Raw genomic sequence first — 14521 nt, forward strand, 5'->3', positions numbered from 1 at the left:
AGAAGAAGAAGGAGGAGGAGGAGGAGAAGAAGGAGGAGGAGGAGGAGGAGGAGAAGAGGAGGAAGAGGAGAAGGAGGAGGAGGAGATGGAGAAGAAGGAGAAGGAGGAGGAGAAGAAGCAGGAGGAGGAGAAGGAAGAGGAGGAGGAGGAGAAGGAGGAGGAGGAGGAGAAGGAGGAGAAGAAGGAGGAGGAGGAGAAGGAGAAGAAGAAAAAGAAGGAAGAGGAGGAGAAGAAGGAGGAGAAGGAGGAGAAGAAGGAGGGAGAAGAAGGAGGGAGAAGAGAGAAGAGAGAAGGGAGAAGGGAGAAGAGAGAAGAGAGAAGAAAGAAGAAGAAGAAGAAGGAGGAGGAGGAGGAGGAAGAAAGAAGAAAGAAGAGGAGGAGGAGGAAGAGGAAGAGGTTTTATATTGGAGAAGAGAAAATTCAGATCAGAGGTTTTAAGCATTAGGAACCTCTGACTAGGAATGTGATGGTATGATAATCAAAAAGAATCCAAAAAGAGGAATTTTGGCATTTGGATAAAATGCAGGGTGGGTAGATAATGAGTTAGATTTTACATATATTGAATATGATTGCTGAAAACGTAACTGGTTTTTATTCATATAGAAATGTGATACTAAAGCTTGGCAAAGAGATAGGCATCGCAGCAGGGAGAATTTGAGTCACCTCCCAGATGTGACAGTGGAAGCTATGGTCATATTATCAACTTAGATAAATTTTGTTAGAAGGAAATAAACGAGAACACATGCAAAAGATAGTTTACCTCATTTTGGCCATATCCACCAGTATCTTGTTTGTTGCCAGAATAGCTGGGGGAACATCCATTTTATTGGCATGTTTCTGCCTAGCTTCTACCAATTTGCCATATAACATAGTCTGAACAAAAAACAAAGAAACAACTCAATACTTTTAAAAATGTACTTAAAAGATCTAGTCCTTTATTTTTAGAGCTTCAGATACCACATTTTTCCTTTGTATGAATATAAACAAATATAAATTCAGATAATTAGCTTAAGAACAATTTTTAAAATACTGGCAAAATACAGAATTTTAAGCATGCATAGAATCGTAACTACCTTATCATAAAGTAATTACCTTTTTACAAAAGCCTTACCTGAGTCTCCTGCTCTTGTGCCGAAATAACAGGTTCTGAGGAACTGTAAGATTTTTCTGGTGACTGCATCATGATACTAAAATATTTAAAAGAAAATAAATAATAAAAGCTTTATCTTTCTCCTCATTTACTTTCTATTTCATCCCCTAAATGAGAATGTCTTTCCAAATCAGTACTAACATTTACTCTTCATGATACCAGTAAGGTAATTTGTTATTTAAATGACAACAGCCTAGATTTTAAAAATTTTGGATCAAAAACATTCATTATAATGGTAAAGTTAACATTGTAATTTGAGTTCATCATAAAATTGGTGTGTTTTAAAAAGAGCATTTATCCCATTCTCTTCCTCAACCAACTGCTTTTGAAAAAAAATACGACACGTTAACATCTTTCAACTTACTGGGATACAACAGGTTTTAACCAAGATTTCTTAACCTACTGGGATACAATTTATGATCCTTGTTATAACATCATAGATTTTTAGCTGGTGGGGAAGAAGAAACAAGAAGAGAACAAGAAGCATTCTTAGAAATTAAAAATTTGATGACTAAAATTAAAATGTCACTAGGTGGGAGGGGATAAAAGTCAAGCAACACTCCAAATGAGTAAACAAACAATGAGAGACTGAAATAGGAAAAAAGAAAATTAGTAAAAGGAACACTAAAAACCAAGAAAAGAACACAAAGACAATCACTAACACGAGGAAAAAAATAAAGGTAGTGGGTGGTCATAATAACATGGTTGGGTTAGTAGTATGTATATAATATTTGCGTAGTTATAATAATATAAACACAATATTATCATATTGTTATTATATTTAAAAATATATAAATGAATTATTAATATGATGAAATATAATTATACTGGCGGAGGAATGAAGGAGGGGAAATCTATCGTGATAGGAGGTGAGTAGAAAATTTCTAAAATTGGTAAGTCAAAAAAATAGTATTCTAAGCATGTCATTCAGAAATAAAAAGGCACATGCTAGAGAAATCAGCTGAAAGATTTAAAGATGACAGCCTCCATGAACAACAGCAAAGTGAGTTTGGGAAGAGTGTGGGCTGGTATGCTTGTCATAAGCCATTAATTTCCAATTAACTTATTAAATCAAGTATAGGTATTATTTTAAGGAAAATTTCAATACATTTTAAAATAATACCTATTGATATATAAGCATCCTGCTGCTCACTTCTGTACACTAAGCCCGTATATTTAAATTAATTTCTGGACTATTCCACAGGTATCCCAAACTCAGTATGTCTATCACTAAACTCTTGATTTTAATGAGAATCGACTTCTTCCAAATTCCTATTAATATTGATATTTTCACCTACTCTCATGAATCACAAATATTCTTCACAACATCCAAAATAGAGAATATTTTCCAGAAGGTTTTCTGGAAAACCTCTTAAAAACTTTTCTCTGATAATCACTATCTATGGAAGCTAAAGCCTTACAAAATGTATTTCTTCAATAACAATACTTGAAAATTTAATATACTTCTTGATCCATGAGCTACAGAATGGATGTTGAGTTAGCAGGCATGAAGACAACAATAATCTCCTTGTATGTCTCCATTGCGGCTCTTGGTGTCTAAGTGTTGTCAATGAGCAGTAATATTTTGAAAGGAATCTTTTGTCTAAGCAGGTTTCAACAATGGGCTTAAAGTATTCAGTAAGCCATGCTTTAAAGAGGTATCATCAAGACTTTGTTGTTACATGTATGTAGCACAGGCAGAGTAGACACAGCATAATTCTTAAGGGCCTTAGGATTTTCAGAATGCTAAATGAGCATTGGCTTCAACTTAAAGTCACCAGCTGTATCAGCCTCTAACAAGACAGTCAGCTCGTCCTTTGAAGCTTTGAAGCCAGGCACTGACTTCTCTCGAGCTATGAAAGTACTAGACAGCTTCTTCTTCTGGTAGAAAGTATTTGGTCTACATTCAAAGTCTGTAAGTGCAGGTACCTTCATCGACGATCTTAGCTAGATCTTCTGGATAACTTGCTACAGCTTCTATACCAGCACTTGCTGTTTCACTTTGCACTTTTATGTTATGGAGATGGCTTCTTTCCTTAAACCTCATGAACCAACCTCTGCTGGCCTCAAACTTTTATTCTGCAGCTTCCTCACCTCTCTCAGTTTTCAGAGAATTGAAGAGAGTTAGGGCTTTGCTCTGGATTAGGCTTTGGCTCAAGGGAATGTTGTGGCTGGTTTGATCTCCTATAAAGACCACTAAAACTATCTCCATATCAGCAAAAAGGTTGCTTTGCTTTCTTATCATTGGTGTATTGACTGGGGTAGCCTTTTTAATTTCCCTCAGGATCTTTTGCCTTTGGAAACTGTTGGGTGCAAGAGGCCTAGCTTTTGGCCTATCTCAGTTTTTAAAATGGCTTCCTCACTAAGCTTAATCATTTTTAGCTTTTGATTTAAAGTGAGAGACATGTGAATCTTCCTTTCACTTAAACACTTAGAGATGGGCCAGGTGCAGCGGCTCACACCTGTAATCCCAGCACTTCGGGGCGCCAAGGTCGGGGATCACTTGAGGTCAGGAATTTAAGACCAGTCTGACCAACATGGCAAAACCCCATCTCTACTAAAAATGCAAAAATTAGCCAGGCGTGGTGGCAAGCATCTGTAGTCCCAGCTTCTCAGGAAGCTGAGACAGGAGAATCGCTTGAACCAGGGAGGTGGAGGTTGCAGTGAGCCGACATTGCACCGCTGCACTCCAGCCTGAACGGCAGAGTGAGACTCAGTCTTGAGAAAACAAACAAACAAACAAACAAACACTTAGAGACTATTACAGAGTTATTAATTGGCCTAATTTCAATTTTGTTGTATCTCAGGGAACAGGGAAGCCCAAGGAGAGGGAGAGAAATGGTGAATGGCCAGTCAATGCAGCAGTCAGAACTCATGTAACACTTACTAAGTTTGCTGCCTTATGTGGGCATGGTTAATAGTACCCCAGGACAATTAAAATAGTAACATCAAAGATCACCAATCATAGATCACTATAATAGATATGATAATAATGAAAATGTTAGAAATATTGCAACAACTACCAAAATATAACACAAAGACATGACAACAGGACACGCTGTTGGAAAATGGGGCTAAGACGATCTGTTTGGCGCAGGGTTGCCACAAACCTTCAATTTATAAGAAATGCAATACCTGCAAGTCACAATAAAGCAAGGCACAATAAAACAAAGTAGGCCTGTATATATTTCACACAAATAAAAATAAATAGTGTCCTGATGCTAGAGGTAGGCAAATACAGATTTGAAAGCCAGTTCGGCCATTAGCTGTAAGCTCTTGAACAAGTTAGTCAACTTCCTAACCCTTGGTATCTTCAACTATAAAATGGTGATAAATAATAACAGCTGTTAGGCTCTTGTAGGAATTAAATGAGATATCACATATAAAGCTCTCAGCATTTAACATAATGCCTGACAAACAGTAATATCCAAGAAGTGTTAGCTATTAAATTAACATTATTATTTTGTAGCTCACTTTGATCATTCTAATACTGAAAGGCTTATGTTTTAAATTTAACTTCCTTTTGCCAATGAAATAGCCCAACATCTGACAGTCCTTTCTCTTTAGAAAAAAAGTACTCATAAAGTAAGTATAGAACATAGAAATACGGAACTCTGTACCTTTTTTTAGAAATGTTACTCCCAGAAGAAACCTTATCACATGGTTTGTAAGAATATAACTTCTCCAAGTTAGACTGCATTTAAACATATAAAGATCCGTTAAAAAAAGAAGTTTCAAAAACCTTTTAAATGTGAAGAAAATAAGAAACAAAAATCTCACAATCACAATTTTTTCTTTGCATAATCAAGCCATCAAATAAATCACCTGAGAATAACCTCCTAAATTATCCGTTTCTAAAGTTCTAAAGGTAGTTAGAAACGCAATCCAATGTCTTATCCTTCCCAAAACTATAGAAAATAAATCATCAAAAGAATGCTCTAAGATATAGCAAGTGCCAAAGTTATAAAAACAATTCAATTACATTCTGCATACTTCAATAAAGCAGAAAAGGTTCACCAGAAAATGTAATTCACTATACTTGCCTATTATTCCAGTGTTCTGATCAGCTGAAGTCTGCCACTGGATTAGTATTTAATCTGTAATAGTTATCTAAGATCTTAGATCAAAAAAAGCAAGAAAGTATGTGAGTTTAAGTGTGTGTGTGTGTGTGTGTGTGTGTGTGAGACAGAAAGAGAGAGAGAATGTATGTGTGTGTGTGTGTGTGTAGCTTTAATAAAAACACTTAGGAATCAGGCTTATTTTTTGATCAACTATAAGTATTATAACGTGTGAACACTCTAAGCCAAATGAGTTAGAACATAGGTTTAAAAGTACCCAAATAAATTCCTTTCTCAAATACTTCCAATTCTTTATTAGCCCCAGAAATTATATACCACATATTTTAGTCTGTTCACATCACTTCTCTTGCCAAATTTTATGTTTTGTTATATATGCAATTTCTCTTTAATTGGAAGGGAATTAAAATATAAAATTTTAAATAGAAGTTGAATCAATAAAGAATGAAATATATAGGAACAATTTATTTAAAACAAACCTTCTTCTCTGCAGTTAATTCAACTGGTACTTGATTATAAGAATGCTCTTTGGTGCCTGAAGATACAGTTCTCGAGCTGAAAAATAATAAAATTAAATTATCTCAAATGTTAAGATGCAAGTATCTAATTCATGAATCGTCATACTCCACTCTCAGAAAGATGAATGAGATATTACCCTTTTAGAACCAGCGATTTTTAAAAATGACTTTTTTCCAGAAAAAGCTCTAGAAGCTTTAAAAAGTTTGAACGAGAAAACTCACAAGTGATCAATGCATGTAAAGGTATAAAAAAGTAAGCAACAAATATATTCCCTCCCTTTCCACTTCTACATGTGAGAAGTAAATACAATATATGGATTCCTCAGCAATGATTTCAATACTGCTTCTTTAATCAATGAGAAAGAAGCTTTCTAAATACCATGGTCAGCTACTTCCCATCAACCAAGAAAGTGTTCTGGCTGGGAGCGGTGGATCATGACTGCAATCCCAGTAGTTTGGGAGGCTGAGGTAGGAGGATCACTTGGGCTCAGGAGTTCAAGACCAGCCTAGGAAGCACAAGAAGACCCTGTCTCTATACAAAAAATTAAAATTCAATTACATTCTGCATACTTCAATAAAGCAGAAAAGGTTCACCAGAAAATGTAATTCACTATACTTGCCTATTAATATAGTGAAGTATATTAGCTGGGCATAGTAGTGCATGTCTATAGTCCTGGCCACTCAGGTGGCTGAGGATTACTTGGGCCCAAGAGATCGAGGCTGCAGTGAGCTATGATCACACCACTGCACTCCAGCTTGAGAGACACAGAGAGACCCTATCTCTTAAAAAAGAAAAGTGCTCTATGACTTATCCTTTCCTCACAGATCCCTTCCCCCAAACTGACTAAAACAGGCCTACAAAAACAAACAGGTAATTCATTTTACTTGTGAGAGGCCTATAAACTGGTGTAATTTGAATCACATAAATAGCAACAAAAAACCCAGAAGTTACAAGAAAAAAACTGAAAAATGAACCTAGGCAGAAGAAACTTCTTTGGACACAATTCTTCATTAGCTTGAAGGATGAGGCTCTGAGATTCTGTATTAGCTTTACGAAGCCAATCTCTACCCTATTAAAAGCAAAAAGGATCTTTTAACACAGAGTGGGAAACAAAATTAAGTCGAACAGGCAGACTCCTATACTGTTTACCTTTTTCGTAAGGGTGCAAATCTTTATAAATTTGTTAAACCCAGGAACTTCTACCAAGAATCCCTCAATGATGAGCTGACGGGAAAAAGCCTTCCACCAACTCTCTGTTTGATCCTTGCCAGTGCCAAATAAACTGTGCCTGCGATATTGATCTGCAAGACGCTGAGAATTCTGAAATTAAAATAAAATCAGTATCTAAAAATGCTAATTTAAATATACAGGTTAAGTAAAACACAGACTTATCTATTGATTCTTTGGATTTACACTAAATTTCAACTTTAAAAACATACAAAAATGTTATACCCATCGTGCTTATTCTGAACACTCAACTCACAAATAAATACATTATCAAAATAATGTTCCTTTTGTGTCTTAAATAATGGGAGGAAATTTCACATATAATTCAGATGCATTTCCCAGTGTATAGGTTTGGATATGTGTTTGGAACACTTAGCTTTTGTTATTTAGACCTCCTAGCAAACTCATGTTATTGTTTGAAACAGTGATCAAAATCCTACAGTTCGAGACTAGAGCCATGAGAATTACATGAAACGCAATGTGTCATGCCTGTAATTCCAGCACTTTGGGAGGCCAAGGCGGGTGGATCACAAGGTCAGGAGATCGAGACCATCCTGGCTAACATGGTGAAACCCCGTCTCTACTAAAAATATACAAAAAACTAGCCGAGCGAGGTGGCGGCGTCTGTAGTCCCAGCTGCTCAGGAGGCTGAGGCAGGAGGACGGCGTGAATCTGGGAGGTGGAGCTTGCAGTGAGCCAAGATCATGCCACTGCACTCCAGCCTGGGCGACAGAGCGAGACTCCATCTCAAAAACCAAACAAACAAACAAACAAAAGCAATGCAAACCAATAGCTACTCATCCATGAGTACAGTGCAACAACTCACAGCTTCCAATGCATTTTTGTTTTTACTGTGCTTTCGCATATGATACACTGTCAAGTTTACTAAATCATTTATAATTTAGCTGCTTCACTGAATGGACCAGGAAAAGCAGGTGCATGCTAAATAGCTGATGGTTTTGACGTATGTTTTCCTAAGTGAAGGGAGAATTCCTATGGGAGGCTCTTCACAGCCATCAAGTTCTAGAAATGTTAAGAAAGCTAGTCTGTCATATGCAATTCTGTTTTCCTCTAACAGAGAGACCACTCTAGCTTTCACTCCCTATAAAAGTACTTTTTCATTCACTTTGTCCTCTTACTGCCTCTTTCATTCATCCTACATTTAAATACTACTTTTAAATATATATACAAGTTTATGGGCCAGGCACAGTGGTTCATGCCTGGAATCCCAACACTTTGGGAGGATCATTTAAGCTCAGGAGTTCAAGAGCATCCTGGGCAACACAGTGAGTCCCCTATCTCTACAAAAAATAAAAAATTAGCAAAGTGTGGTGGTGTGTACCTGTTGTCCCAGCTACTCAGGAGGCTGAAGCAGGAGCTGAGGCAGGAGAATCATTTGAGCTCAGGAGATCAAGACTGCAGTGAGCTATGATGACACCACTGCACTCCAGACTGAGCAACAGAGTGAGACCCTGTCTCAAAAACAAAAACAAAAAAACCAAAGGAAGTATACAAACATAGAGCTTTATGGAAAATTACTCTTATTTAATGTTATTTGTGGTGAATGTGGCTGACTGTAATTCAAGGGTCATTCTACCTTCCATCCACTATGAATTCTTCCACTGCAGAATCTGGGACAGTACAAATACTAGTTCTCAAACTCCCTTTCAGCTAGGGTTCTGGGTTCTGTATATTTGCATGACAAGTATAAGCAGGAAGTGAGGCCAAGGCTATTCCTCTGCTGTTTCTGCTGGCATGCATGATTGTGGAGGTATTTAATTTTTATAAGAAAGTATAAGCAAAGAACCCAGCACACAATGACATGCTTCATAAGTATCAACAGGCACCATTTTGTGGTTACAAATTATAGCAGGTTCATGCTGGTTTGCAGAGCATGCAAAGGTAGAACCTTCCTGATTATTACAGCTTCCTACTCAATGCAGTTTGGGGTTAAGTGCTGTAGTGGAAGCTTCCCAAGGCGACAGATGGCTTCTTGATCACAGAAGATGCCACAGTTCCCTTGGTGAACTATTTTACAGTGGAACCTTGTCAACAATATTATAAGCCATTTAATACCGAGTAATAAATACCTTTCTGCTTAAATTCACTAGAATGATTATGAGCAATTTAAATTTCTATATAAAAATGCAATCTAAAATTTTAGAAAAAGGCAGACTATAACTCAACATTTTTACATTTCATATATACCCTAACGAAGGTTTAATAGTCAATTAAAAATCCAGGGATCAAAATTAAAAGAATATATAAAATGAGTTGCAGCAAACTTAACTAAGGCAACTATAGGACTATTACAAACATACTGGTTTTACTGAATTGATGAAAACATTATGATTACAGGTTTATCTTTTGGAATGTTAAAAATGCGAATACAAGCCTTCTAAAACAGAACAAGAACGACATACTTAAATGTAAACATACATTGCTTTAATATCTGAGAATCTTCCCAAGTATATGAATGAAAACAAAAATAAATCACATCATAAATATTAATATGCTTATGTCATTTACTACTATTTCTAAGGTACAGCTTTGCCAAAAAATAGGCTAAATAAGGGTGATCTTTCACAAAAAGGAAGCTAGGATGAAATTACGTAAAGCAGGGTAAGTTCTCAACAGAGACAAATAGAGCAGTGCCTATATATTGGATTTAAAACATTGGCTTCTGATAGGCATAGTTAAGAGAATCTGTACCATGCTCTCTTAAATCTTAACAATAAAAATAGAATAGACTTTTTTAATAGCTAAGGAATGAATTTTAGTGTCCTGATGATTCTATTTATTAAAATATGACCAGAACAAGATTTAGAGAAATATAAACACCCAGGTACAATCTGGCACCTTCTTCCTTGTTAACAAGTCCGGTCTGTGCTAACCCTGACTTAGGGTTGATTTGAGTAGAATGTTTAAAAGTCACATATGTAGCATAAACAAGTCTAGAGATCGAATGTATGACATGAGAATTACAGTTAATACAAATGTACTGTATTTGGGATTCCTGCTAAATGAGTAGATTTCAGCTGCTTTTGCCATAAAAACAAAAAAATGGTTAACAATATAAGATGATGGATATGTTAGTTTCATTATAGTAATCATTTTACTATATATAGGTAACCTGTAACATTATATTGTATACTTTAAATATACATAATATAATTTATTTTTTATAAGTAAAATAAGATAAAACATCATAGAATTTCAGAGCTGGAGGGAATGCTGGAGCTCTTTGACCTATCTTGTCATTTTTACCCATATTGTTAACAAATTATCAGAGGTTCAAAGACGTTAAATGGTAGTCTGTCTCACTGTGTACCTATACTAAAGCTAGGACTAGAACATAGGCCTCCAAATGACTAGTTCTAATTTTTTTTTTTTTTGAGACAGGGTCTCTCTTTGTCACCCAAGCTGGAGTGCAGATGTGTCATTATAGCTCACCGTAGCCTCAATCTCCTGGACTCAAGGATCCTCCCACCTCAGCATCCCAAGTAGCTGAGACTACAGATGTATTCCACGATGCCCGCTAATATTTTTTAAATTTTTTTTGTAGAGATGGGGTCTCACTATGTGGCCTAGACTGGTCTTGAACTCCTGGGCTTGAGAGATCCTCATGCCTCGGTCTCCCAAAGTGCTGGGATTACAGGCATAAAAGCTAATTTTTTCTTATTATACCACATGCATGCACAAGCACCCACACATACTGCCCCCTATACCCAATATACATACATGTGGGGGCTCCTGAGCTACATTACCTGCATTTAAGCCATAGCTCTGGCAAATTACTTATCTTCTATTTTCTCATCTAATATGCATATATATTCATTTTTATCTCTTGAGGATACTGTGAAGATTAAGTCCATAACCAGGACAAAGCCTGGCTCAGTAATATTAATCTGCTTTTTATTAGTTAACAGCTGATCCTTTAACTCAACCTGAATTTCTTAATCTAAGAGTAAAAAGCATGACTTGGTATCTAGTCAGGTTTCTTTCCCTGGAACACTTGGTAATGGTACTCTACATCTGCTAGGGGTTACCTCTGTAGTAGGAGATTCTATTCCTTGCAAACTAATAACACCAAAGGTATTAAGTTCCCTAACTAGAATCACTAGCTCTCTAAACACTAAAAATTACTCTCCTGGCTTTTCCTTTCCTAAGCATTAAAAACCCATATATTAGGATGAAACAATGAGGTTTTATCTGATCAGCAGGGATTAACTGTCCCTTCTCCTCATGATCAATAACTATGAAAACTGTGTACTACGTGAATAAATTTACATTGTCTTGTTTCCATGGCAATCACCATGAAAAGGATGATATACTTTTGCTTTAAAACATAGTATCTTTGTTTTAAAGGAATCATATTCCGTTTTCAACTAGGAATCCAAACTAAAACAAGTAACATTTAAAAAAAAATAATAATTAAAACATAATACAGTAAGAATTTTCAACAACAAATGCTTAATGATTTCTCACTCTGAACAAGGCCTCCTCTGTTAATTGCTTAAGTGTTGTAGTTAATTTTGTAGGTTGTCCACTGATAGAGTAAAAACTGCCTACGATGAGAAAGCTGATATACAGAACACAGCTTAGGGATTTGGGCATTCGTTCATTCATTCATTCGAGATAGGGTATTGCTCTGTCACCCAGGCTGGAGTGCAGTGGTGTAATCATGGCTCACTGCAGTCCTGAATTCCTAGATTCAATCAATCCTCCCACCTCAACCTCCCACGAGGAGGACTACATGCACACATCACCACTTGGCTTTTTAAATTTTTTTTGTAGAGACGGAGTCTCGCTATGTTGCCCAGGCTCATCTTGAACTCCTGGTCTCAAGCAATCCTCCCACCTCGGCTTCCCAAAGTGCTGAAATTACAGGTGTGAGCCACCATGTGCAGTGGGCATAACAATACAAATTTAAAACTGCATGTTACAGCACAACAAATAGAAAAGACACTAGACTAGCAGGCAGGAAAGTCATTTACTCATCCTGACTCTGGCACAAAGTAACAGTATGACCTAGGGCAGGTCATTCAGCTTTTACTTTAACTCAGTCTCAACTACAGTAAAATCAGGCAATAGGGTTAAATAGTCTTTTTGCCAGTGTTAGCTCTAAGCAGGTATACTTCTGTGGGATGGCATCTCAAAAAGAGAAATTTTCAGGCCAGGCACAGTGACTAACGCCTGTAATCCTAATACCTCGGGAAGCCAAGGTGGGCAGATCACTTGAGGCCAGAGTTTCAAGATCAGCCTGGGAAACATAGGGAGATCTCGTCTCTACAAAAAAGTTAGTTGGGCATAGTGGCACGCACCTGTAGTCCCACAAACTCAGGAAGCCAAGGAGGTAGGATCGCTTGAACTGGAAACTTTAAGGCTGCTGTGACCGATGATCACGCCACTGTACTCCAGAGCCTGGGTGACATATCTCATTCTTTCCCTTTATAAACCAGGTGGAAAAATAAGGGTCACCAAAACTGACATATCGTGGAATGTAGAAATCTAATTGATCGGTGAGTGTTAGAATAAAAAGAACTGACTGGCCAGGGTACCTGACCCAACATATCAGTTTCTGGTAAAAGCGAAGTCTTTACACCAGTATCTGACAGAAAAAAAAAGAAGAAAAAAGAGAAGAGAAGAGAAGGGAACAGAAGAGAAGAGAAGAGGAGAAAAGAGAAAAGAAAGAGAGAGGAGAGGAAAAGAAGACTTGCCACTTCTCCGTATTAACCTCTTTAAAAGTCACAACTGCTTTCTGTACTGTGAATGCCACATTCTTCTCCACCCTTCTTCCCTCATTCCTTCTCTGAATGAATGTCCAAATAGATAGTATCACACCAAAATCTACCATATATTCCACAAAAATAGGAAGTTCTAGTGATACCTTCACAAGTTCTCCTCTAATTTCTCTAAACACCCTCTCTCTTCAGAACTTCAGTAATATTTATATCTATTCACATGTCCCTTATCTGGTTCTCTGCTACATTACACTTATTTCTTCTTAAGTAACACCTTCCATACTAGATGAGGCGACTCATCTAATTTAGCTTTGAATCCCCCACAAAATGCAATACAGTGCCTTTTACAAAAATACATGTTTAATAACTAGTGGAAAAAATAGCCATAAACTCCAACTCAAGAAATTTTAAACTCAGCCTGGCACAGTGACTCTCAGTGCTTTGGGAGGCCAAGGGTAGGGGGATCACTTGAGCCCAGGAGTTTGAAACAGGCAGGGCAACAGGGGGAGACCTCATACCTACAAAAAAATTAAAAAATGAAAAAAACAGGTGGGTGTGGTGGCACCTGTGGTCCCAACTACTCTGGAGGCTGACGTGGGAGGATTGCTTGAACCCAGGAGTTCAAGGCTGCAGCAAGCTATGATCACACCACTGCATTCCACCCTGGGCAACTCCTAAGTTCTTAAACTACAAAAAGTCCATAGCTATTGTTAAAAACACTTTAACTTTTTTGGGGGACAGGGAGGGCAGGGCAGGGGCGCTTTTTCCCAGTCACTACAGGCCAAAGAAGCTCACAGCTGCAACTTCAGGGCTTCAGAAAGTCATTGTGGACTATAATTCTATGTGCAAAATAAAACCAAAAGATAGTGATAATTATCTCTAGGAATATATTTCATTCAGGTGAAATAGCTTGTCTAGAAAACAGGATGGATAATCCTCTCCCGTTAGATAGTTTGAAAATTACAAGAGTGATTAAAACTACCAATAGTTTCAACAAATGTCTATAGTCAAATCATGTCTCATCAAAACTACCGTCTAATTCTAGTGCCACGACAAGATTTAGCATTCTGCTAATGTGATCAGAAAAGAAGTTTCCCTTAATCTCTCAGTTATGCAAATTAATGAGTGTGGTTTTATTTTCTAATCTATAAAATTAAGGTCATTGTATATCTTATCACATATTTATACAGAATGTTTAAAAATTTTTATATAGTAAGTTGTTTAGACAGCTAAAACAAAGTTCCTTAAGTAATACTTTTACTGTTTAATTTCTAATCAAACTTGCAGCTTAAAAACAAAATTTTAAACTCTATTGACAAACTGCTAGATAGGTTACATAACTGTTTATACTATTTAGAAAAAATCTTGTGTAAGACAGAATTATACAACCGGGCACGGTGGCTCATGCCTGTAATCCCAGCACTTTGGGAGGCCGAGGTGTGCAGATCACAAAGTCAGGAGATTGAGACCATCCTGGCTAACACAGTGAAACCCCGTCTCTACTAAAAATACAAAAAATTAGCCAGGTATGGTGGTGGGTGCCTGTAGTCCCAGCTACTTGGGAGGCTGAGGCAGGAGAACGGCGTGAACCCGGGAGGTGGAGCATGCAGTGAGTCAAGATCGTGCCACTGCACTCCAGCCTGGGCGACAGAGCAAGACTCCATCTCAAAAAAAAAATTTAAAAAAAGAGAGAGAGATAATTATATGCTGCTACTATATGTTATATATTTAATCTCTTTAAACTCCAATTATTCCCAGTTTAAAATGTTTATTTTACAGATCAAAATCACATACAAAGATATTAA

General features: G+C 37.1%; 1 protein-coding gene across 1 annotated transcript in view; it reads right to left on the reverse strand.

Annotated features, from left to right (window-relative positions):
- WRN (Werner syndrome, RecQ helicase-like) overlaps positions 1-14521 on the reverse strand; it is a 115739-nt gene that overhangs the window by 26029 nt on the left and 75189 nt on the right. The window contains exons 24-29 of the mRNA XM_011944529.1: positions 6895-7065; positions 6720-6814; positions 5706-5781; positions 4771-4844; positions 1112-1187; positions 761-873 (exon numbers count right to left, since the gene is read on the reverse strand). Of these exons, the coding sequence (XP_011799919.1) occupies positions 761-873; positions 1112-1187; positions 4771-4844; positions 5706-5781; positions 6720-6814; positions 6895-7065 (605 nt within the window). The remainder of the gene's footprint in view (positions 1-760; positions 874-1111; positions 1188-4770; positions 4845-5705; positions 5782-6719; positions 6815-6894; positions 7066-14521) is intronic.

The sequence above is a fragment of the Colobus angolensis genome, unplaced genomic scaffold (genome assembly GCF_000951035.1).
Source record: "Colobus angolensis palliatus isolate OR3802 unplaced genomic scaffold, Cang.pa_1.0 Scaffold233, whole genome shotgun sequence".
In the NCBI taxonomy this organism is placed as follows: domain Eukaryota; kingdom Metazoa; phylum Chordata; class Mammalia; order Primates; family Cercopithecidae; genus Colobus; species Colobus angolensis.